General features: G+C 41.7%; 1 protein-coding gene across 4 annotated transcripts; it reads left to right on the forward strand.

Moving 5' to 3' along the window:
* The first annotated feature begins 145 nt into the window (after positions 1-145).
* LOC125274057 (meiosis regulator and mRNA stability factor 1) lies at positions 146-22,783 on the forward strand. Of its 4 annotated transcripts, none has more exons than XM_048200101.1 (26): positions 146-371; positions 766-843; positions 1,054-1,611; positions 1,758-1,893; positions 4,006-4,214; positions 4,312-4,429; positions 6,367-6,539; positions 6,835-7,269; positions 7,579-7,682; positions 8,124-8,237; positions 8,322-8,508; positions 8,590-8,768; positions 10,303-10,383; positions 10,647-10,880; positions 10,970-11,089; positions 11,168-11,349; positions 12,302-12,522; positions 14,115-14,257; positions 14,340-14,473; positions 16,564-16,766; positions 16,841-17,068; positions 17,218-17,451; positions 17,874-18,098; positions 18,189-18,249; positions 20,418-20,495; positions 20,580-22,783. In XM_048200101.1, the coding sequence occupies exons 3-26, from the start codon at positions 1,063-1,065 to the stop codon at positions 20,930-20,932; spliced, it is 4,701 nt and encodes a 1,566-aa protein (XP_048056058.1). In that variant the 5' UTR covers positions 146-371; positions 766-843; positions 1,054-1,062; the 3' UTR covers positions 20,933-22,783. The 4 variants fall into 4 exon arrangements, with proteins under 4 accessions (XP_048056058.1, XP_048056062.1, XP_048056060.1 ...); XM_048200103.1 differs by having other exon boundaries at positions 308-371; positions 746-843; XM_048200105.1 differs by lacking the exon at positions 6,835-7,269 and having other exon boundaries at positions 226-371.
* The last annotated feature ends 847 nt before the right edge of the window (positions 22,784-23,630 follow it).

A 23,630-nucleotide genomic window follows, 5' to 3' on the forward strand; every position in this document is an offset into this window, starting at 1 on the left:
ACATGAATATTCATTTAAGGGTCTTGTGTAACATTTTACATTTCCACAATAGATTGACTCATTAAATCATTAATAAATTATGTAACTTCAGCTGAATCGAGTGATAAAGGGTTGTTTAATATTTGTATGGTGCTGAACTGAAGGATCATAAAATCATCTGTCATAGTAAATTACTCGCACGTAGCCTTTTTAGGTGTGTTTATATTTATTAATTCAAATGATTTAAACAGAAGTAAACACTGAAAACTATTTCCGCTTTCTTGTGGAAGCGACATTCATTTTACGACATCTGCGTTGGCTTTACGGCAGTGATCAGTCGGAAGTCTGGTAACCAGGGAGACGGCTGGCGGGACTGCGGCCAGCGCGAGATGGTGAGCTGCAATTAATCCAAAATCCTCATTAAATGCAAACAGTCAGATTTATTAGTCAGATATGTGTCTTCTAATGTTTCCACGAAACTGTAAACAGCGATTGACGGCCAAGGACAGAAGCGGAACACGGTTGATATGCAAACAAAACAAACACAAAAACTCGTGGATTTCCGCCGAACCATTCGGGGGAAAAAATTACGCGAGCACTAGCAGCGTGTTTAAAAATCTCAGTCTCATGTGACCGTCATTAGCTTTAATTTGACTGATTGGCGGCCGGTTGCGTTTGTTTTCGATCTTTAAACTGGCTTTGCTGATGTTTTCTAGTCAGTTAGCGATTGTTGAGTTGCTGTTGTTCAACACTGATCAGAGGTCAGGTGTGTTGTTTCTTCTGCAGGTGGTGATGATGTCAGACAGGTGGGATGTTCAACTATTGTGACGCTTCTGCAAACTCGCCGACTGCTTGCACTCACAGGTGAGGCGTTAATGAGTGTTTATACGCGCTGTTGTTAATGTTTTTGTTTTGAAACTCTCATGATGCAGCAATAAAGTGACCTGTAACTCACAGCGCGAGTTACAAGCACATTGTGTTAAGCCCTCATTTTCACATGATTTTGCCACAAAGAGAGTATTAATATTCCAGTTATGTTCTAGTCAAGTTCACAAGGCTTCTATGTTTCTCCAGAGCGATTCCATGGAGGTCCGTAAGCCGGTCCTGGAGCTGAAAGATGTGCCGCCACCTCCCCTCCACGGTGCCGGCCTGCAGGCGCACTCATGTCTTGGCCCACCGCAGATGCAGCCGGGCGGTCTCAGCGTAAGCGTGTGTTCTTGCTGTGAAGCGAACGTCCGCCTGCAGCAGAGTTCTAGCGAGGCCAGCGGCACCACCGGTGGAGGCTTTCCTCTGTATCTCTCCCGCTCACAGACACACAATCGCACCCCACCTCACCCCTCGGCACTCGCTCACGGTGGCCCTGGAGCGCCGCTGCAGACCCCTGGAAGCTTCGGGACGCCCTCTGCCGCGGCGAGCCACTGCCACGCGTCCTGCTGTGCAAATCTGAGGCCGCTGCACGTCTGTTCCTCTCTGTGTAAAGTCTGTCACTGTCGTCGGGTGCAGTCGCACCCTTTTTCACACGGTGACCCGTCCTCACCCTCTCACCTCTGCTCTAACTCACTCCACCTCAGTGTTGAGCATACGCCGCTGTGTGTGAAGGGTGCTCACTGTTTGCAGGACTGCTGGAGAAAGGTTGGTGGATCGCTCTCTCACCGTTGACTCGAGCACATCCTTCATTCTCCAATAAAATACAAAGAGAAGGCGAGGCAGGAATGTGGTAAAGCGGCACTCGTGTGGAGTCTGCGGTGAAATCTGACTTCAGTCTCTTCTGTTTTCAGAATTTACATGTCGACTCAGAGAAGGTTTGGCCGAACATTCCTCCACCCGTCCCTGTGTGCAATGGCTGTGGCGTGACTGGGGTTTCATCCGACAGTCTGCTGGGTGTCCACCTCAGCAAAACCCCACAGAAATATGGTCTATACACAAGAAGCACACATTGTTTTACTTGGTGCTGTTGTTAGTGTGCTGAGGCCGGTTGCACCAGCTGTTCGTAACTTATAACCTAGTTTTGAAACATAAAGATGCACTAAGTTACAACTTGCCCACTGCTAAATATTTTTTTGAGTTGCACCATTAAACTTAGTTGAAAAGTAACTCTAGGTATAAACAAAATATTTTTTCGGAAGCCTCCAACCAGGAGTAATGGTTGGAATAAAATAGCAGACTGACTGAATTGCATCAATTTTACCCAACAGACACAAATTAACGCCTTAACAAGGTCTTAAATCAGAGCAGAAAGGCTTAAATTCATAAAGTTATGGCATTAAATATTGCGTTCATTGCAAAAAAAATGATTTCTTCCCCAGTATTTTTGTCCTGTTTTCCAATACATATATCTAAACATGTTTGATACACTAACTTGAAATGCAAATATAAAATGAAGTCTTGAAAAATTGAACAAAATGAAGTGTTTATGCTTAAAAACAAGAACAAAAATCTCTCAGAGTTATAAAAAAAAAACTTCCCTTTGAATTAAGTTGATTTTTCTGACCCCATTGGCAGATATTTGTTGTTTTAAGCATAAACTCTCTTCATTTTGATCAGTTTCACAGAAAACAAGACTTCATATTTTACATTTGTTACATTTAATCATTTAGCAGATGCTTTTATGCAAAGAAACGGCAATCAAAGAAGCAATCAAATTTTGTCATTTTATATCACCAGTAAATGTATCTTAAGAATCTTTAGACAATTGCACTGGAAAACAAGACAAAAATAAGGAGGAAGAACATTATTTTATTTTTTATTTTTTATTTATTTTTTGCTTCAGTGTGATCAGAAGAGACTGTAAAAGTTAAAGGATTAGTCCACTTTTAAATACACTTTTCCTGATAAATTTACTCACCCCATGTCATCCAAGATGTTCATGTCTTTCTTTCGTCAGTCGAAAAGAAATAAAGGTTTTTGAGGAAAACATTCCAGGATTTTTCTCCTTACAGTGGATTTCAATGGCTACCAACAGATTGAAGGTCAAAATTACAGTTTCAGTGCAGCTTCAAGGGCTTTAAACGATACCAGACGAGGAATAAGGGTCTTATCTAGCTTATCTTCTTATCTAAAAAATACAACCGTTTATGCTTTATAAACAAAATATCGCCTTGAACGTACTTTCCGCTTCCGCATTCTTCATACCGTTTACGCTGAATGTCCTACGCCTTCCCTATTCAAGTTACGGAAAAAAACGAAACTGGCGCCGCGTTCGTTCCGTAAGTAGAATAGGGAAGGCGTAGAACATTCAGCGTAAGCGGTTTGAAGAATGCGGAAGCGGAAAGTACGTTCAAGTCGATATTTTGTTTATAAAGCATAAACGGTTGTATTTTTTTCGAAAATGACCGATTGATTCGCTAGATAAGTCCCTTATTACTCATCTGGTATAGTTTAAAGCCCTTAGAGCTGCACTGAAACTGTAATTTTGACCTTCAATCTGTTGGTAGCCATTGAAATCCACTGTAAGGAGAAAAATCCTGGAATGTTCTCCTCAAAAAACTTCATTTCTTTTCGACTGACGAAAGAAAGACATGAACATCTTGGATGACATGGGGGTGAGTAAATTTATCAGGAAAAGTGTATTTAAAAGTGGACTAATCCTTTAAATCCATGTTCTAGTGGTTGAGAGCAGATGTATTCAAGTTAATTTTTTTCTAAAATGTAATGTATATCTTGGAAGTTATATTTTCAAACTCTGAAGTATTGCTAATACATTGTTTCACCCTAGATATTTACATTTAGAGATCATATTGACATTCCCTTCAGTTTATTCCTTAGATTACTAAATTACTTGCTCTTAAAAAGGTCTTTAAAAAAGTCATGTACCTTCATAAAACCTGCAGAAGCCCTGTTACATTTACATTCGCTTGCATTCTGCCTTAAGAACAAATAGTGCAACCGAATAAAGTACAGTTTTAGTTACAAACTAGCTCGTAGTTACTAAGCCTCTAGTGTAGACTTTGTAGCACAGACGTACGGATGGCTGGTGCAACCCTGGAGAAAGTGGATGAGTGTCGCTCACTGTATCTGTGTCTGCAGGTTCTTCAGAGGCGCAGGAAACGCTGCCCCCCATCGGGGTGTTCTGGGACATCGAAAACTGCGCGGTTCCCAGCGGACGCTCGGCTGCGACGGTGGTGCAGAGACTCCGAGAGCGCTTCTTTCAGGGACATCGCGAGGCAGAGTTCATCTGTGTATGTGACATCAACAAAGAGAACAAAGCCGTCATCCAGGAGCTCAACAACTGCCAGGTGCGCGTGAGCATCACGGCTCATCCAGAGCGTTTCATTGACATTTGATTGATCCATATGCATTTGTTTATTGATTGCTTGATTTCTTCCTGTTCAGGTGACTGTTGCCCACATTAACGCTACAGCCAAAAATGCAGCCGATGACAAACTGCGTCAGAGTCTCCGGCGATTCGCAGACACACATGCTGCACCCGCAACGGTCATCGTTGTTTCCTGTACGTGTCCACAAACTTAAAACTCTGTGTTCAAAATATTTAAGAGGATTAAATCATGAAAAATCAGATTTATCTCTTGAGATAAAAGTGCTTGATATATAATAGGACATATACTATTATTACTGAACAGCAGAACCACCAACGATAAATGTGGAATAGTGTCTAAACTAGACTGAACTGACAGAAAACATACAGTGAAGTGATACTAGGGATGTTCAATATGTATATGATATTATCGTAATTGTTGTTTTAGCAATGTGTGATCTGACAAAAAAAAAACACGCCTATTCTATTAGTCTATTAAAATGCCGTTTTTGCCCCATATCTTGAATTCCGTGGGCAAAAAATGCCCCTGTATGAGATTTTGTCTGTTATATTTATATCATATGATAGTGAAACATTATCACAAACAAGGTTGCTGTTTTTTCTCCAATAGCATGATTGCAAATATGGCATTGATTTTATACAACAGTACAACAAACAAGTTTAGTAACAATTTACACACACTATTGCCACAATTGTTTTTGTTCTATTTTGCTAACAAAAATAGTTCCAAACCAATTCTTTGCTGTTGTGTGTCTCCAAGCAACACACAGTGGTGTTTTGTTACTGAATGAATGCACTTTTTTTTTTTTTTGTTGTTGTTGTTGAACAAATCGGATGAGCCAGTAGCTATGTTTTTAATGCAAAACACCAAGATGCGTATAAATTCTAAATGTGTATACAAATATGTATGCACTCAGTTGAGGCCGATCATTTTTTTTTTTTTTTTTATCTGATAAGAAGACATGCACAAACTACGATGGAAATGCATTTTCTGAATAAATCCCTCAATGCGCAACAAAAACCTCACATGATTTTGCCGGATGTGATTGGATAACTGGACTAACCAGCAGACTAATGGCATCACAGCATCTCAAATGTTCTGAAATTCCTGAATCAAAGTCTATCATCAGAATCATTTGGTTTAATTCCCTCCCAGAAGCGTCTCACACTATTGCGTTCCCAAACACCAGCAGGAAGTGACCATTTTGTTCTCTTGAACACTTGGGATGGAAACGGTGCTTTATTCGCAAATGTCCATTTTTGTGCAAAAATTAAATTCACAACTATGGATGGAAAAATAGCTAGTGATTCACTGACAAATTTATGAATTCCTAAAGTCCCAGGATCAACTAAACACTGGATTTTCAAAATATAAAGTTTTGCGGCTCCGTTGTTGCAGTAAACTTGCACAACGTTCTTGAATGAATTATTAGATGCACGCCGGCCTGTTATTGTAGGAACATCGACTACATTTTCACGCCTCTAAGCATGACACAGAACAAAACGAACGGTGATTGGTTGCGTTACATGTCAGTCAAACATCCTCTTGGGTGGTCCTTGGCCAATGAAAGCTGCGATAGAGTCCAGACCTCTTTCTGTCAGTCTGAAGGTCTGGCTGCGCAAGACAAAATTATTAATGACAAAATTACAGAAAATATAGAGAGATTTGTCGCCACCTACTGGTGTATTGATGTAATTGATACAAATGTTTATTTGAAGTGTCAAGTTACTTCCAAAAGATGATTTACTCTTATTTTGATCTCTACTATGAACCTCAGTGTTTATATCCGAAATATAAACTTTGATCCCAGTTCTTCTGTGAAAATTATAATTATTGTAACTAAAAAAATAATGGTACTGTGTGGTTGAAAAGACTTTATGAAGCTGTTTTTATACCTATAAATGACAACTGCTCTCTTTGGGTCAGCAGCAGCACCAACACAGATCTGAATGTTCGCTGTGATTGTAATTGTTTTAATAGACAGACAAATCGTTGTCATTTAGGAATAAGATTGCATGGGTGTTTGAATCGATACTTTGATCTTTTAACAATTAATCGTGCAGTTTCATGTGCAAAAGTTAAATTGAATTTCTATCTGTCCTTCCTGCAGCGGATGTGAACTTCGCCAGTGAGCTGAGTGACCTGAGGCATCGTCACGGTTTCCATGTGTTTCTGGTACACAAGAGCCAGGCCTCGTCTGCTCTGCTGCAACACGCACACCTGTGCGTCCCTTTTGAGGAGTTCGTCTCGGACCTTCCGCCTGGGATGGTCGTCAAATCGCAGGTCAGCCACCTCACCTCACTTTTTTTCTATATTCCTGACTGCATTTGGTTCTGCATTTGAGCACTGATGTGATGAAGGCAGAAAACTGCTGGCTGGTGTTTCTGTTTGGAGACAGATGCTGCTTAGTCGGGCTGCTTTTGTAATCATGTGATCATAAAGTCATTCAGTGTGTGACTCCATGCTCTGAGATTCATAGAGAATTACAGTCCCATTAATTAAAGCTCCCAGCGGCAGAAGCTGAACTCCAGCTTCATCTCAGATCTCCCAGAGTGCTGTTTGTGTCTCTGCTCCTCAGCCCAGTTTCAGTCTTCTGTTTGTGCACCACCTTCCCACGCACCGTGATGCCAAAGCTGTGGCGAACCGGCTACAGCGCCTCTCCAATAACTGTGGAGGGAAAGTGTTGGGCGTATCCGGCGGCTGCGCCGTGCTCCGGTTCGCCAGTGCCAGCGCAGCTGAGCGCGCCCGCAAGCGCATGGAGAACGAAGATGTCCTAGGCCACCGCATCGTGGTGTCCTTCTCTCCTGACGGCCCGGAGGAGGAAGAGGAGCGCCGGCTGCCCGCCGCCTCCTCTTCTGTCTTCCTCCCCGTAGAGAAGCCACGCTCACCCCGTCGCCTTCGCCGGGCGTCTCGGTCGTGCCAGGCGGGAAGCCACACCACCGAGCGCCCGTATACCCCCAGGAAAGCAGGCCACGCCTCCTCGTGCAGCCCTGTGATGAAACCCCACCCCCAGGTCAGCTGTGTACCCGCCTCTGCCCGCCTCCTCCCCATCATCCTCCAATCGCACACTTCCTCTTCTCATGCCATTCTCATTGTGCCTGTGTGCTGCCGCTTGACCCTGCTTGCGCTGCTCGTGTCCCGCTGCTCTCTGTGACGTGTGGCTGCGCCCAGCGATGCTTTTACATGCCGTTGCTGAGACTCCATCTTCCTCTGTCTTCATCTGTCCTCCCCGTCACATTCCTGTCTTTCGCCTCATTGGGACTCGGTCGTGTGATTGTGTGTTGTGAAGTTAGCGCTGTGTGCCTGTATTTGTTTGCTGCAGGCTGTGTGCAGTGTGACCCGACCTGTGAGTGCCTCGCCCCAGAGTCACACCCTCCTGCCTGCAGCCGGAAAACCTGCAGAGCAGTCACAACAGCGCAGCCGGAGGTAATGCACATTCACTCATTCATGCACACACACAGGTTTGTTTTTGTGAATTGTGGGGACATTCCATAGCCGTAATGGTTTTTATACTGTACAAACCATATTTTCTATCGCCCTACACTACCCCTACCCCTAAACCTACCCATCACAGAAAACTGCACATTTTTTTACTTTCTCAAAAAAACTAATTCTATTTATAAGCCTTTTGAAAAGTGGAGACATGGGGTAATGTCCTCATAACTCACTCTCTCCTTGTAATACCTATGTCATTATCAGGACACAAATTTGTATGTCACAAAAGTACATATCACATCACAAGCAGTGTTCATGTGTTCCCATGATTGTGAAGATAATGATTGTTTGTGTGTGTGTGTGTGTGTGTGTGTGTGTGTGTGTGTGTGTGTGTGTGTGTGTGTGTGTGTGTGTGTGTGTGTGTGAGAGAAGGCGAGACTCTCCTGGGCAGCCGTTTCAGATTAGCACTCCTTCAGCATTCAGTAAACTAAGTATACAGCGGAGCTTCAGTCCTGTGATACTCTCTCAGAGTTCATGGTCGTCACGGTAAGCGAATTGCATGGTCATCAAAGGCTTCATAAAACTCTCTTAAGTTCTCGTCACATGTTGGTTGGTCTCTGGTCTCTTCAGGAGCGCATCCCCCTGCCTGTCAAACCGCTCGTCTCCGCTGAGCGCTCCGTCCCCCAGCAGCTGCACCGACGGCCTGTCTGAGCCCTTCTCTGATGGAGCTGATGTTCAGGTCACTAATCTGGACTACAGAATGTCACGCAAGGACCTGCAGCAAATACTGCGAGACGCTTTTGCTAAACACGGCAGAGTGAGTCGCATCTCGCAGAAATTAAATACCAGAGCTGGTTGAAAGCAAGCTTCATTATGATATGTGTTTGTGTGTGTGTAGGTGAAGAGCGTTGATCTGAGTCCTCATACTGACTATCAGCTGAAGGCACGGGTGCACATGAGTTCACTCCAGCAGGCTATCGGTGCTGTCAGTCTGCTGCATCGCTATAAAATCGGCAGCAAGAGGATTCATGTGTCACTCGTCACTGGAGCCAGTAACAAATCTCTCACCTGCCTAAGGTAGGCATGATGTTGATCGACTGTATCAAATTGTCATATCGTGATAATTGCTCAAGCTTTTATCATATCATCAATGCATCACTAATCGAGCAGTTATTCTGGATCGATTCTGATATTTTCTGTGTGTATTGCGATTTTCTCTTGAAACGATTCTGAGCTTAGTTTTCAACAGCAGATGGCACTGCATGTTTTAAAAACAGCTGTTCTCTGCTTCCTTTCAATTCCTTACACACACCACTTGAACCTTCTATAAAATAATCATTCATAAAGTTCGAGAAGGTTGAAGATTATTACAAGGGTGTTTGCAGTGGGCTGTTTACATTAATCTTGCATCATAAAAGCGTTAAGAACTAGCCTAGAGCTCTGTCTGATGTTAAAAACTAAGCTCAGAGTCAATTTGCGATTCATTTGGAAAATACCAGAAACGATTCATGATACATTGATATATTGTCCCAGCCCTGGTATATGGTACTATCACTGCATTGAATTAAGTGTTGTCCTCCTAACCGGTCTTAACACTGTATATGTGTGTGTTTGTGTATGTGTATGAGTTTTCTTCTGGGAACGAACGTCACAATATTCCTCATTTAAATAATTCCTGCCCAAGGCAAATGCAGAATAAAGGGGCAGGGCCTGGTTGAGTTAGTAGAGTGTTGAAACTCATGGTTATGGTAAGGGGCGGCCCATTTCCCAAACACTCTCGATGTGCTTGACCAATCACAACACGCTGTCAGAGCATATTGTGTTTTTGAGAAGGGGCTTCATAGAGACAGGAACTAAACAGAGTGTTCCTGACAGACTGGGAAGAGAGGAGCTGCAACAATGTCAAATATGGGGAAAATAATGAACATTTCAAGCATAAAAACCTGTTCTAGTAGAGCCCAAAAACAAAATTCAATACTTTGAAAAAGGGCATAATAGGTCTTTAATAACTTTCTTTCTTAAAACAAAAAGGATTGTAAAGTAAACAAATGTTTCAAACAGAATAAAGTGCAAAAGAACTATTAAAAAAAACCCTACATTCAGTCACTATCTAGGGCATTTTTTTTTTTTTTTACTCCGGAATAATGTGTAAAAATGTAAACAAATGTTTGAAAATAGCCTTTTACAGTATTTGGTGCTGCGACGCATACACCATAGCGAATATAAAAATCTGAATAGTTTGAAACATTTAAGTACTGTCCAGAAACAGGAAGTAGTGCAGCCTGCTTTGTTTACAGGGGAAACGTCAAATCTCCTTCACTCGCTCCGTCATGCTTTTCTTCCGTTTTGGGTTTGTTTACATCAGAGTGCACATGCCTCTTTGACGCAGTGTTGGAAATTTTAACTGGTTAATGGAAAAGTATTTTAAAAATGCATTCTATAAATCAAAATAATTGATAATAAAGAATTATTCACATTTAAGTCCACAATAACAATTCCGTGCATGTTCGTTATCGTGATGAATCGTATTATTACCATATGTCGGCACAATATGTCTAACCTCAGTGCTCAGTCTCTTCCTGTTGTAGATGTGATCATGTTTGTTTCTCAGCTCTGAGATCAGCAGCATCCTGCAGGACGCACCAGCCAACTGCCTGCCTCTCTACAAGTTCACCGAGACCTACGAGAAGAAGTGAGTGATGCGCAAAGTTGGATGCACATTAATGTTGTCAAAAGTACAGACTTCGGTACCAAGTCAGATGATCAACACTTCAAAAACATGTTGTAAATAGACATCTTTAATACTCTTCACCGAGTGCTTACACCGATACATGGATCCGCTGACAGACGCCTGCTTTCAGTACCAACTTGGTACTGAAGTCAGTACTTTTGACAACATTAACGCACATGCCAGTTTGTTTGAGTGGTGTCTTGAATGCCGTGTCTGTACTGCAGGTTTGGTCATAAGCTGGTGGTAAGTGACTTGTACCGTTTGCCGGAGGTGGTGTGTGTGCGTGAGCAGGGAGGCGGGCGGCTCGTGTGTCTGCTGTCCAGCACTCAGGCCCGGCAGAGTCCGTTAGGATCCGCACACTCTCACGACAGCTCCAATACAGCCAGTCCGGTTCTGTTTGAGGAGCTGGAGTACCACGAGCCCGTCTGCAAACGGCACTGCACTCAGCGGGACTTCAGGTAAATGTAGACAGGCGTGTGCTCACATATTCATCAAGTTTTAGTAATTTTAGCAGCAATGAACTTGACTGTTTCTCTTCTGGTTTCAGTGAATCTGACTTTGATCCGGATTCTTACATGATCCCGTTTGTTCTGGTGTCGCTGAAAGTTCTGGCTGCTCATGTCCACAGTTTACTGCAGAGTCACGAGGGAACTGTACCGCTGCTTAGGTAACACGCACTCTTGCTGTTATTTAATAGGTCTGTTAATCTCTATTGTATGTGTGACTGTTTCCTTTCTGTACACAGTTTCCCAGAATGCTATGCAGCAGAGTTCAGTCCTTTAACTGTTGCAGAGGAGGGGAAGCTGGAGGGAAGCGTCCCGTTAGAGCACCTCATCACCTGCATCCCTGGAGTCACTATAGTAACGGCCCAGAACGGCTTCAAAATCATCAAGTGGATTCACAACAAACCGCCACCGCCCAATGCAGGTGTGTGTGCACGCATGTTTTTGTGACACATCAGGACACAAATTTGTATAATGACATGGGTATGACATAGGTATTACAAGGAGAGGGTGACTTATGAGGACATTACCCCATGTCCTTACCCCATGTCCCAAAGTAAAAATGTGCACAGTTTTCTGTGATGGGTAGGTTTAGGTGTAGGGTGATAGAAAATACGGTTTGTACAGTATAAAAACCATTATGCCTATGGGATGTCCCCACAGTTCCTCCAATCGCACGCAAATGTGTGTGTGTGTGTGTGTGTGTGTGTGTGTGAAGCACCTGAATAAAAGCCAGCACAACATTCAAACATGAGATAATGATCCATCTCTAAGGTTGTATTACAATTTTTGAAAGCCTTAAATGCTCTGTGAAAATCAGAAACCCATGATACAAAGAGTAAAAAGATCACATCTCTAAATTCTAAATTATTACATAGACACTTTCTCTGTCATGTTCTGTTTAAAGTCAGCATGAATTGGAAGTTGCATTAGTCTTTTCCATATTGTGACAAACAGCTTCTGGAACAAGAACAAATGTAGGGCGGTGCTTTCTTTTGTCCGTGGGGAATTGATTGGATGGTTGTCGTTTGCTATTGGTGGATCTCATGTGAGTGACAGGTCGCCTTGTCATCAGAGATGACGCTGCAAGAGGGAGGGGAAGATATTTTGATTCAAGATTATGAGGCACATGATATAAAAAACAAAAACAATGATGAACACAGATAATTTAAAGTAAATACTGCAATATTGCATTAAAAAAACGTGTTTGGTTTCATGGTGACTTTAAGAACCGCTAGTTCAGACAATCCACCTACTGGTCGATCCTAATTTATTGCACAGTGCTCATCTTGTCGTAGCATTAGTCACAAGCTTATCTGGAGCTAATGAAGTGCATGAGTGAAAGCCCATATTTGTTTCTCTTTGTTTGTGCTCAGATCCATGGCTGCAGCGCAGTAAGAGTCCAGTTGGGAACCCACAGCTGATCCAGTTCAGCCGAGAGATGGTGGATCTCATGAAGAATCAGCCATCCTGTTTGATGCCCATCACAAAGTTCATTCCAGCGTATCACCACCATTTTGCTAAGCAGTGCCGTGTGTCTGACTATGGATACTCCAAACTGCTGGAGCTGCTGGAGGCTGTTCCTCATGTGCTGCAGGTCTGGATGCACCTGTGAACTCAGATTTTCATTTAATTCACAATTTGACATTCTCCATGCTTCCCTAGCAAGTTTAAGTCCACATGAAACTGAAGTTGCGCTCGTATTTTCTTCCCTATTGTGACACACATCCGAGCGAAACGCTTCTGAAACAAGAACAAATGTAGGGCAGGGCTTGATTTTGTCCATGGGGAATTGATTGGATGGTTGTAGTTTGCTATTGGTGGATCAGCGGTAGAGAGTAAAGACCCCGATATACTTCAAACAAAGTTCTTTTTCGTTCTTCGTTTAGGAGTAAAACGAAGTTCGAAATACGTGACCAGCAATATACTATAATCGAACATCTGACGCCGCCCACACTGCTGAGAGCGACGCTTAGATGAATATATAGGTGCTGTACACTTTCTTCTCAGTAATAAAATAAACACAACAAAAATGAGAAAACTGCAAGCATTTTTTATAAAAAGCATAAGAAAAGCGTCTGATCATAACAACATTGGTATGTTAGCACGAGCTCTGCAAATTAGCACTCCAGTCACGTCACGTTTATTTATATAGCACTTTATTCAATAGATTGCTTAAAAGCAAGCAGCTTTACAGTATCAAACATGAAAAACATTTCCTCATTTAATCAGAAGCACAACTTATCCAGTGTGTTCGTGTTGTCACCCATGGAGATCTTACCTCAACGAACTCGAGTAATGAAATGAGTCAGAGAGAAATGTTCCACGTGAATGAAGGCGGAGTCTCAGCGCACACCACCTATTACGTTATCGCCACGGACCAGTGGTAGTACAAAGGTGTTTTGCAGCTGGACCTTTTTTTTTTTTTTTTTTGAAAGTTCGCTTTGGCAAGCCGTTTCGAACTTCCAAAAAGTACACAAAACGAATCGAAACGAAACACAAATCGTTTTGGCCTGATTTTGTTCAAAATTATGTCACATCAGTTCGTTCTTTGATTTCGTTTGAAGTATATCGGGGCCTTAAGGCTAGCAGACCTTTAACGCAATTGACTCTGGCTTGAATCTGCCTTGTGCCAAACTCTCATTTTCAATAAAAATAAATGTTTTAAAAGTGGAAATAAACTGTGAAAGAGTTTTTAAAGTGTTTATTGAGTAGGGTTAGGGTAAGGTGTAGGGAGGGTTTTTATTCTCCCATAAGGCAGCATCCATTTAATAATTTTAATAAATATAATCAGTTACACACTGATATTATTGCATCCTGTTAATGTACAAAAATACTGAGGTACAAATAGTATCTGTATGTATGTGTGTGTATGTATGTATATATATATATATATATATATATATATATATATATATATATATATATATATATATATATATATATATATATATATATATATATATATATATATATATATATATATATATATAATAAATAAAAAATAATAATAATAAAAAAAATGAGAACTGATACTTTTACATGGTTTAAATAGCGATATGCTATTTTCACTTAGTTTATAAACTATTTGCACTTAGCCAGTGCCTTATAATTAACAGCAATTTTCCATTAAAAAAAATAATTGTCCATTTTGATTTCATGGTCACTTTAATTCTTTTGTGTGTGTAGATCCTAGGTTTAGGCTCCAAGCGTTTGTTGACGTTGACTCATCGTGCTCAGATCAAACGCTTCACTCAAGACCTGCTGAAGCTGCTGAAGTTTCAGGCTAGTAAACAGGTGGTGATCAGGGACTTTGCGCAGGCGTATCACTGGTGAGAGTCTCAGTATGGCCGTCTCTCTCTGCTTCTGAAGCATTAGGCATAACCTCTTCCTCCTGATCTGTGTGTATGTCAGGTGTTTCTCCAGGAACTGGCAGGTGGTGGATTATGGGATGTGTGATCTGATGGACCTGTTGGCTGAGATTCCAGACACGACCATCACAGTCACTCAGCAGGACTGTGACACACTCATCTCTGTTCCCAAAAGAGGTAAAACACTGCTGCAAATCACCATCGCTTAACCAGGCACGTTGCAACACTGCAAAATTACAGAAGTTAAATTCACAACTTTGGGAAGTTGGAAACATAGCTAAAGTGCAGAATTGGAATATTGCATGAAAAGTTTGCGAATAAAGCACCGTTTCAATCACGGGTTCAAAATAACAAAATCGTCACTTCCTGGGAAATGGGCCCAAAATATCTGTACGAAAAATGGAAGTTTCTGCAATCGGGGATGAAAACTTAGTTCTTTTTTCCTGCATCATAAATGACAAAATGCAATAAACGCTGTCATGTTCACTTGCGTCCAGATGCTGTTTTTTGGGAACACAATTGTGTGAGACGGTTTTAGGAGGGAATTAAACCAAATCATTCTGATGACTGACATCTAGGGACTTAAAATCAACATGCTGCATTTGCAGTCTGTCACACTAAAGGCTGGAATACACCACATGACTTTAAAAATCTGAACAGATTATAAAACTCTATGCATCATACACTTGACAACTTTGTAAATGGTTACAGACAAAAAACTGGCCATCATATGCTAAACAACTGTTCACACACTAGCAGACTTTCACAACAAACTTGTGCAAAAACATGCAAACAATATCATCTTTCCGGATGGAATCACAGTCTGAAGCTTTAAAAAAAAAAATGTCCATTACGCTTTTTTTTTTTTTTTTTTTTTTTTTTTTGGGTGAAATTGGTCAACTCAGACTGACCAACATGTGCTAACTGACTGCAAATTGGGGCAAAAATCTGTACAAAATTTGTAGTGTAATCTAGCCTTAAGAACACAAACCTTATACCTCATTTTCCTGATGCTTGACCTCCTTTTTTTTTTTTTTTTTTTTTTTTTTTTTTTTTTTTATGGCTTTCCTTATGGATCTTGAGGAAATCATACTGCAACTGATTCTGAACTTTAGAATTCTGAATGGAAGTTTAGAATCTGTTGCAGTATGATTTCCTCAAGATCCTCATCCATCTTTGAGCGCTGCTTTTGTCCAATGAGATTTCAGTGTGGGCGGGGCTAGCTGGCACAACCACAGCAATGACTTTTACATGTGCAACAATGTGATTTATTTAATCATATTGAGGAATTAATTGCAGTAAGATGTTTACATGACAAAAGCAAACCACTTCACTCCCATTTACATACATTTTTCATTATTCTGATATTTCGCTAAGAATTATGGTTATTTTTACCTCTATTCACATATGCACAGTACAAATGATGAACTTGCATGAAGTAGGTATTACTGGCCACTGTTTTAATCTAATTAAGTCAACTGCAAAACACATTCTGAAGCATTAAGGCAGGAACACACCAAGCCGACGTCGGCCGTCTGGCAGTTTTTGTTTGCTCACTGTGTGCCGCACCGTCGGCTGAAGTTGGTCCCCGTCTGCTTTTTTTCGACATGTTGAATCGGCATCGGAGCTAGTCGGTGCGTCGGGCCATCTGATCATTCTGATTGGCTGTTTAGCTACTGCCACCTGCTGGTTCAGAAAGGCATTTCATCTCGCACAGGTGCAGAACGGACGAGCTACTTGGCTGTCGGCTGATATGTCAGGCCAACTTGACACAGACGCTGCCTACATGAACCAACCCCGCAGTCTTTCGTCGCCACCAGCTTGGTGTGTTCCTGCCTTTAGGCATAACCTCTTCATCTCTTCATCTCTTCAAGTGTCTTCATTTCAGTGTTTTCGACAATCAATATGCTGCATTATATTCATGTTGTGCAACATTGTCAACATGAACTCAAATTCTTCAGCACCCCAAAAATGTAATGCCGCCTTTAATGCTATGTTTACAAATCTGTGCATGACAAAATCATCAGTGTTCATCACAAGCACATGAGCCCTTTGGTCAGAGTGGAATAGATGTGATTAAAGTGTTTACATGCCTATTTATTGCAATTTAAAAACGGCACATATACTACGATTATGAGCTTAATCTCATCAATTTGTTCAAAGTATTGTTTACATGAGGTAAAGTTTAATCACAATATTACCTAAATCTCATAATTGTATTTTGAGGGTGCGTGTAAATGTAGTGCTGTCATCTGGTTTCCCCTCAGAACGGACGGCAGAGGAAGTGGAACGCACTCGACAGTTTGGGAAGGAGGTTGTAGACCTTCTGAGACATCAGCCTCATTTCCGGATGCCCTTTAGCAAGTTCATCCCCACGTATCACCACCACTTCGGACGCCAGTGCAAACTCTCCTACTACGGGTTCACCAAACTCATGGAGCTTTTCGAGGCCATTCCAGATGTTCTTCTGGTCGGTACACGGCCACAGATGTGAAGGTTCTAGAACAGTAGGCAGGAGTCATTGATTGTGTTTTTCTCTCTCAGGTGTTGGAGTGTGGAGAGGAGCGGCTGCTGGCGCTGACGGAGGTGGAGCGTGTGAAAGCATTAGCGGCTCAGCTGGTGAAGCTGCTTCGGGCCCAGAGAGATTCAGGACTTCCTGTCAGTCAGCTGCTGAGCGAGTACAGCAAGACGTTTGGCTATAGCCTCCGTCTGCAGGACTATGATGCCAGCACACTGCCCGCCCTGCTCAACAAACTCTGCCATGTTGTAAAGGTAGAACAGCAAGCCCTCAATATACTCGCAGTGAAGTTCTTTGCTTAGAGTTAAAGAAGTTTGTAATACATTTTCAGCGCTATACTGTTAGCAAACATCCCGACGCCGCCCACAGTTCTTGAAAATTATCTCTTTGTCTTTCTCTCTAGGTGGTAGATGCTCCTGAAGGGAAGGAGGTACAGCTGATTAACAGGAAGTCCCTGCGTGCCTTGACATCTCAGCTGCTGGCTCTGATGATGTCACTTCCTGGGGATCGTGATCATCTCGGAGTGGAAGAGCTGAGGAAGCAGTATGAGATCGTCTATTCCACGCCGCTCAACCCCTGCGAGTATGGCTTCATCTCTCTCACCGAGCTCCTCAAGAGTCTGCCGTACCTGCTGCAGGTACGAGCTCCACTACGGCACGGGTCAAGAGCTTTAGCCTGCATCTACTTACACTAAACCCTAAAATGATGTACTTTTTTTGTGTAGATACATTTGAGTGTCTAGCAGAAGAGTAGGCAAGCTTTGGGACATACTACTTCATCATAATTGCTTCTTTAACGTAGTTGTAAAGTGCATCCTTTCACCGTTTAAACTGCCCTGTCAGTTATCTTGTCACAGTTACCATCCACCACATTTCATTTCCTACCGTGATAAAGAAATGTAGTAGCATGTTAATCTGGCAATCGTTGGTCTTTCATGGATTTGGGTTGCTGTTAGAATGTGCATGGATCTGCACTTCGGATTTTCTACTTGGGACAGTTTACGAATTGGGACACAGCATTAGTCTTTGGTAATGCTGACATTTGTATCTTCCTCTCCAGCTCTCTGAAGATGAGGATGATGATGGTGATGCTGAGGAGCATGTGAGGTTGACGAGACTCTACCAGTTTGCCCGCAGTGTCCGTGCGTTGCTGCACACCTATCATTATAACCAGATCTTTTTGTCGGAGTTCTGTGGCGCCTTCAGCAAATACACTGGCCAAGAGTTTCAGCCGCAGACTTACGGCTATAAGACACTGGAAGAGCTGCTGGCTGCCATACCGCAGGTTTGCTAAACACACTTCTTAATGTCTGCTTTGATTTAGCACACATGAATGCCTTGAGATGAACCGATTCTCTTTCTGTATATTGAACAGGTTGTCTGGATTAAAGGTCACGGTCACAAAAAGATCATAGTCCTGAAAAACGATATGAGAGGTATCTGAATCCTTTATTTTTCCCTCCATGTCGGTTTGATGCCCCGATGTAGCTTTTTGAATCATGTGTTTGTGTTTGTCAGAACAGAAGACGTTAAAGGGTTAGTTCACCCCAAAATTCTGTCATTAATTACTCATCCTCATGTCGTTCCAAACTCTCAGAAGCTCAAACGTGCTGTTTAACCAATGATGTTCATTCTTGTGTGTTGCCCAGCACGTGTGAGCTTCTGGAAGAGGTTTGTTCTTGTGTGTCATTCAAGTTAGGCTGAGCTTCTGCTTGTTCACTGATCAATATTTATATGCGAGTAAAAACATAAATTAAATCTATTCATCATATAAATCCATTGAGTCTTTTAAGAAAATTTGGACTAAAATAAAAAATTATTTGAAGCGTCAAAGTGATAGTTGCAAAGGCAGTAAATAGAGAGACGGACATCAAAGGTTTCATCAGTTTCATCAAAAAGATCTTAATTTGTGTTCTGAAGATTAACAAAAGTCTTGGGAGTTTGGAATGACATGAGGGTGAGTAATTAATGACAGAATTTTCATTTTGGGTTGAACTAACCCTTTAATAAACGTAACCAAGATAATGAACAAAAAACGGTTTGTTTGTACACATGCCAGATGGGTGTCTTTGACTGTTGTTGCATCATTCTGCATCAGTTCAAAAATTAATTATTACTAAAAAAAAATGCACAATTAGGGCTGGGCGATATATCGCATGCGATTCTCACGCACATTTCGTCAGTAAAGCCGGTTCCCTGATTACCGCTAAATCGCCATCACCTGCTTTCAAATGAAGCGCCATTTAACAGACAGAGCCGTAGTTCACTGATAAGCCACGCAAATATCGCGTTCATTATCGAAGGCGATTCATCTGCGATATGAACGTGATATTGCGTGGCTTATCAGTGAACTACTGCTCTGTCAGTTAAATGGCGCTCCATTTGAAAGCAGGTGATGGAGATTTACCGGTAATCAGGGAACCGGCTTTACTGACGAAATGCGCGTGAGAATCGCATGCGATATATCGCCCAGCCCTATGCACAATACAAATCTGATGCCTGATGGGGTCAGTGAAGGAGCTCAAAGAATTGCTTTCCTCTTCCTGTAGCAGAATTACCATAATTGTTTTAATAGCAATGGTTCAGCCAAAAATTATCATTCTGTCATCATCTTTCTCTCCATAATTAATTCAAATAAATGCTATAACTCATTCATTCAAATAAATGTAATCTTAATGCACTGCTTTATCTCTTTGTCTGATTTAAAGTGGGCAGAATGCTAGATCTAACAAGCCGTAACTGATGAAAATAACCATAATTTTTACCCTTCCGGTCAAACGTTGCGCTGCAAACATCAGTGACGGCTTTAACTTGTCAATACTGGTAAATGACCAATAAGCGGGATAGCCTTTGAATGTCGGATGGCTTTTTTTTTTTTGCCTCAACATTGTGCATTAAAATTTCCTGATAGTTTACTCACTCCCATGTCATCCAAGATGTTCATGTCTTTTTCTTCAATCGAAAAAAAGAAATTAATGTTTTTGAGGAAAACATTCCAGGATTTTTCTCCATATAGTGGACTTCATTGGGGACCAACGGGTGGAAGGTCCAAATTGCAGTTTCAATGCAGCTTCAAAGGGTTCTACATGATCCCAGCCAAGGAATAAGGGTCTTGGCTAGCAAAACGACTGGTCATTTTCTACAAAAAAAAAGAAAAAAAAGTATACTTTATAATATAACGTTTATACACGTAATAAAAAGGTCACACGGGAGGAGGAGCAGAAAATGAGATTTTTCCACCCTACCACAGTACTTCCGCCTACGTCATGCGTGACCTTTCCAAACGCGATTACGTAATGTGTGGCCCATTGCAGATCTAGTGCGAGACGAGAATTTGTGGTTAAATATAATTGTTCCGCTAGATAAGACCATTATTTCTCGGCTGGGATCGTGTAGAGCACTTTGAAACTGCAATTTGGACCTTCCACCTGTTGAACCCAGTGAAGTCCACTATATGGAGAAAAATCCTGGTATGTTTTCCTCAAAAACCTTATTTTCTTTTCAACTGAAGAAAGAAAGGCATGAACATCTTGGATGAAATTTTAATTCTGAATTGAACTAATCCTTTAAAAGTCAAGCTGAATGTGTGTTTTTGTCTCTTTAGCTCGAGGCAGTCCTGTGGTCACTGTGGACGGGCCTCGTGCCGACGAAGAACCCCGAGCCACCGACAGCCCCGCCAACGGTAAAGACCCTGACAAACTCACGTCCATTAACCTGTGCTTCGGTCATACATGTGAGTTGATGATTCTGTGTCTCTGACCGTCAGGTGAGATGGAGCTGCTGTGTCTAGGTTCAGGATCTCCCGTGGATCTCTTGTGCGCTCCTGTACCGTCTTGCCTGCCATCTCCGCAGCTGCAGCCTGACCCGGTGCAGCTGCAGCCTGGAGATCTGATCCACTTCGAGCCACATCCGCACGGTTCGTCTGAACGAGAGCCGGTTCAGGATCGGCAGCCTCGGCCGGTCAACGGTCACCTTGCAGCTTCGGCTTCTGATAACGGAGCGACTGAACCAGCAGAGCCCTCGAAAGCATGCATTACGGACAGCCCTGGCCGCAGGACGGCACGTAACAAGGTTAAACTTGCGGCTAACTTCTCCTTCACATCTACCCTGTCAGTCTAAAGCTACATAAGTCTGTGACATCACATGACCTCTGTCGTCATGATGAACGTGAGTTCATGTTAGCGGCAATGAGACGCTCTGTGTGTCCTGTGTGTGTGTGTGTGTCTGTACAGAAACATCATGTGAGACAGATGTTATTCTGTAAGAGGAAACAGAAGTTCTGTGTGGTGAATTTCTGTTTTCAAAACCTTTTGATTTGGCTCCGGACTGCAGGAGATCATGTTCTTCATTCGTGTTTCTCTCAGTATGAGCACCAAACCAACCAGCGCCGCTCCTGCCTATGGGATTGTTTTTTTTTTTTTTCTTTACTACAATTGCTAGTTATTAATGGCTAGGTTGAGCCTGAAATGTGCAGACAGCTGCTGATTGGAACTGTGAAATCATGATGCTTTTGTCCAAACCTTCATTACGGTGAATCTGTCCTCTGTGTGCTTCTGCTGAGATGTGCAGTTGTGCCTTTGTTTGAGATGTTATTTGTGTTGTTTGAAGCACATGGGCTCCGTCGAATGAAATGGAAGGTGGAATTCACTTGATTCTTTTCAGAACACTTTTTGTTAAGTCTGTTTCAAAGCAGGAGCCTGTTATTGAAGGGCCTTCCTCTCTTTTAACACATTCATTAGTTAAAGCCGCCCTCGTCACATGACTTACGGAAGCCGAATAGCTTAAGTTCAAATTGTGAATGAAGTCCGTATTTATTGAAATTCTTAAAGGAATGTTTAGTTTAAACCGCCTCAGCTGCTTATCGGAGGATATTCACACTCGTCTTGCGGTTTCACTGGCGTCCAGATGAATTACAGCGGACCAAAGAGCAACACCCTCATATCCTGCCATTTGTCTTTTGTATGGATGTTAATTTTGGTCCAGAAGTTGCTTTGAAAGTTATATGCACATCGTGCATAAGCCCTTGTTTATGATGAGTAGCTGCAGTTTCCTCTCTTATGTGTTTTGGCAAAATCGTACTAATCAGATGATGTTAATCACCTGTTCCTCTGGAAATGCCAAGGTTGTTTTTGTGAACCTTGAGTTTGTGTCTTCGCTCTCTGCAGATGCACTTCGTGATTTGAGACGCCGGCTCTGTGGCCTGAGCCGGGCTTTTACAATGGTTTGTATCAGCCGTGGCTCTATAAGAGTGAGAAACGCCAACGCGGTGCTTCGGTCACGATGAGGTTGATTTGTGTAACACTGTCTTTGTGCGCGTCATGCATGCTTTCGGCTCAAGAAGCTAACGTCTGACGCTCAAGTGTTCTGTATCATGCCTGTTGAACACATTGATTTGTTGATGTTCGATGGCACATCCTGTTTTCCGTTTCTTTTAAGGGTGGCTCTTTGGTCCTGACGTCTCTCCTTTCAGTTGAGAATGTTTTTGGAAGCCTTTCTAAATGGCAGCAGCTGAAACTCTGAGGTGAAGTACGTGTGTCTTCAGAAGAGAAGCTCTCAGTGTTTTTATGCATGTTTGCATAACGTTCGCCTCTCGTGCTGTTGGATAGATAGATATTTGATTTATGCAGAAATGTGATGTGTGTCTGTCCCGGTGGATCTGTGTGTGTGCGCGCGCATCTCCCATTTGTCAAGTGCAGTTTTAATATTTGTTTATCCTCTTGCGTCCATCAGACGACCACAATGAATCTAGAAGCCTCTCAGGTTGCTATGTCAGCTGAACATCCGTTCGGTTAATGTGAAATGACATTGAAGTTCAGGCTCAAGACGCTGGAGGTCTTAGGTATGATTTTAGTCTCCACCAGAAAGTCCTGTTTTTTTTTTTTTTTGTTTGTTTGTTTTTGTTTTGTTTTTGTTTTTTTATGTAATGACCAAATATTTTCTGTCCATGTATAATAAATATCACAAGCATCATTTGGTGTCCTGCTTTCAGTCGTGTTTCTCCTGTCGAGGTTTGCTGCCTTTCTGATGGGTTTGTCACATAACAGTTGTTAGTCAGTATGAAATGCATCTCCTGTAAGGAAGAATTTTTGCCTCAAACCAGTGTTCTTTTAGTAACATTGAGATACTGTTATAGTTTTATTGATATTTAGAATTTGATTTTTGTTTTTTTGTTTTTGTATTCAATTTTTCATTTAAGTTTTAGTAATTTTGTTGTTTCATTAAGGTGTTTTTTTTTTTTTTTTTTTTTTTTTTTTTTTTTAAATGTATACACAGTTTTTATTTATTAAAATTTTAGGTTTGTTTAGTACTTAAACTAAATGAAAATGGGAAATGTTGCCTTGGCCTAGGAAATAAAATAAGTTTAGGTTTTTGCATATTTTATTTTATTTCAGTTAAAGGGATAGTTCACCCAAAAATGAAAATTTGATGTTTATCTGCTTACCCCCAGGGCATCCAAGATGTAGGTGACTTTGTTTCTTCAGTAGAACACAAATTATGATTTTTAACTCCAACCGTTGCAGTTTGTCAGTCGTATAATGCATGGCAATGGGAACTCCATCTATAAGAGTAAAAAAAAAAAAACATGCACAGACAAATCCAAATTAAGCCCTGCGGCTCATGACGACACATTGATGTCCTAAGACACAAAACCGAACAGTGTTTATATAATTTTTTACCTGACAGACGGCAACGGTTGGAGTTAAAAATCATAATTTGTGTTCTACTGAAGAAACAGTCACCTACATCTTGGATGCCTTGGGGGTAAGCAGATAAACATCAAATTTTCATTTTTGGGTGAACTATCCCTTTAATGTTT

Source organism: Megalobrama amblycephala, linkage group LG8, assembly GCF_018812025.1.
Source record: "Megalobrama amblycephala isolate DHTTF-2021 linkage group LG8, ASM1881202v1, whole genome shotgun sequence".
NCBI classification, from domain to species: Eukaryota; Metazoa; Chordata; class Actinopteri; order Cypriniformes; family Xenocyprididae; genus Megalobrama; species Megalobrama amblycephala.

What these genes read in the sequence shown, in the direction of transcription:
- LOC125274057 (XM_048200101.1), top strand. Translation starts at nt 1,063, where the DNA reads ATGGAGGTCCGTAAGCCGGTCCTGGAGCTGAAAGATGTGCCGCCACCT. An exon ending in TCACAACAGCGCAGCCGGAG is followed by an intron (nt 7,683 to 8,123) that starts GTAATGCACATT and finishes GTGTGAGAGAAG; the next exon opens with GCGAGACTCTCCTGGGCAGC. An exon ending in CAGAGTTCATGGTCGTCACG is followed by an intron (nt 8,238 to 8,321) that starts GTAAGCGAATTG and finishes TGGTCTCTTCAG; the next exon opens with GAGCGCATCCCCCTGCCTGT.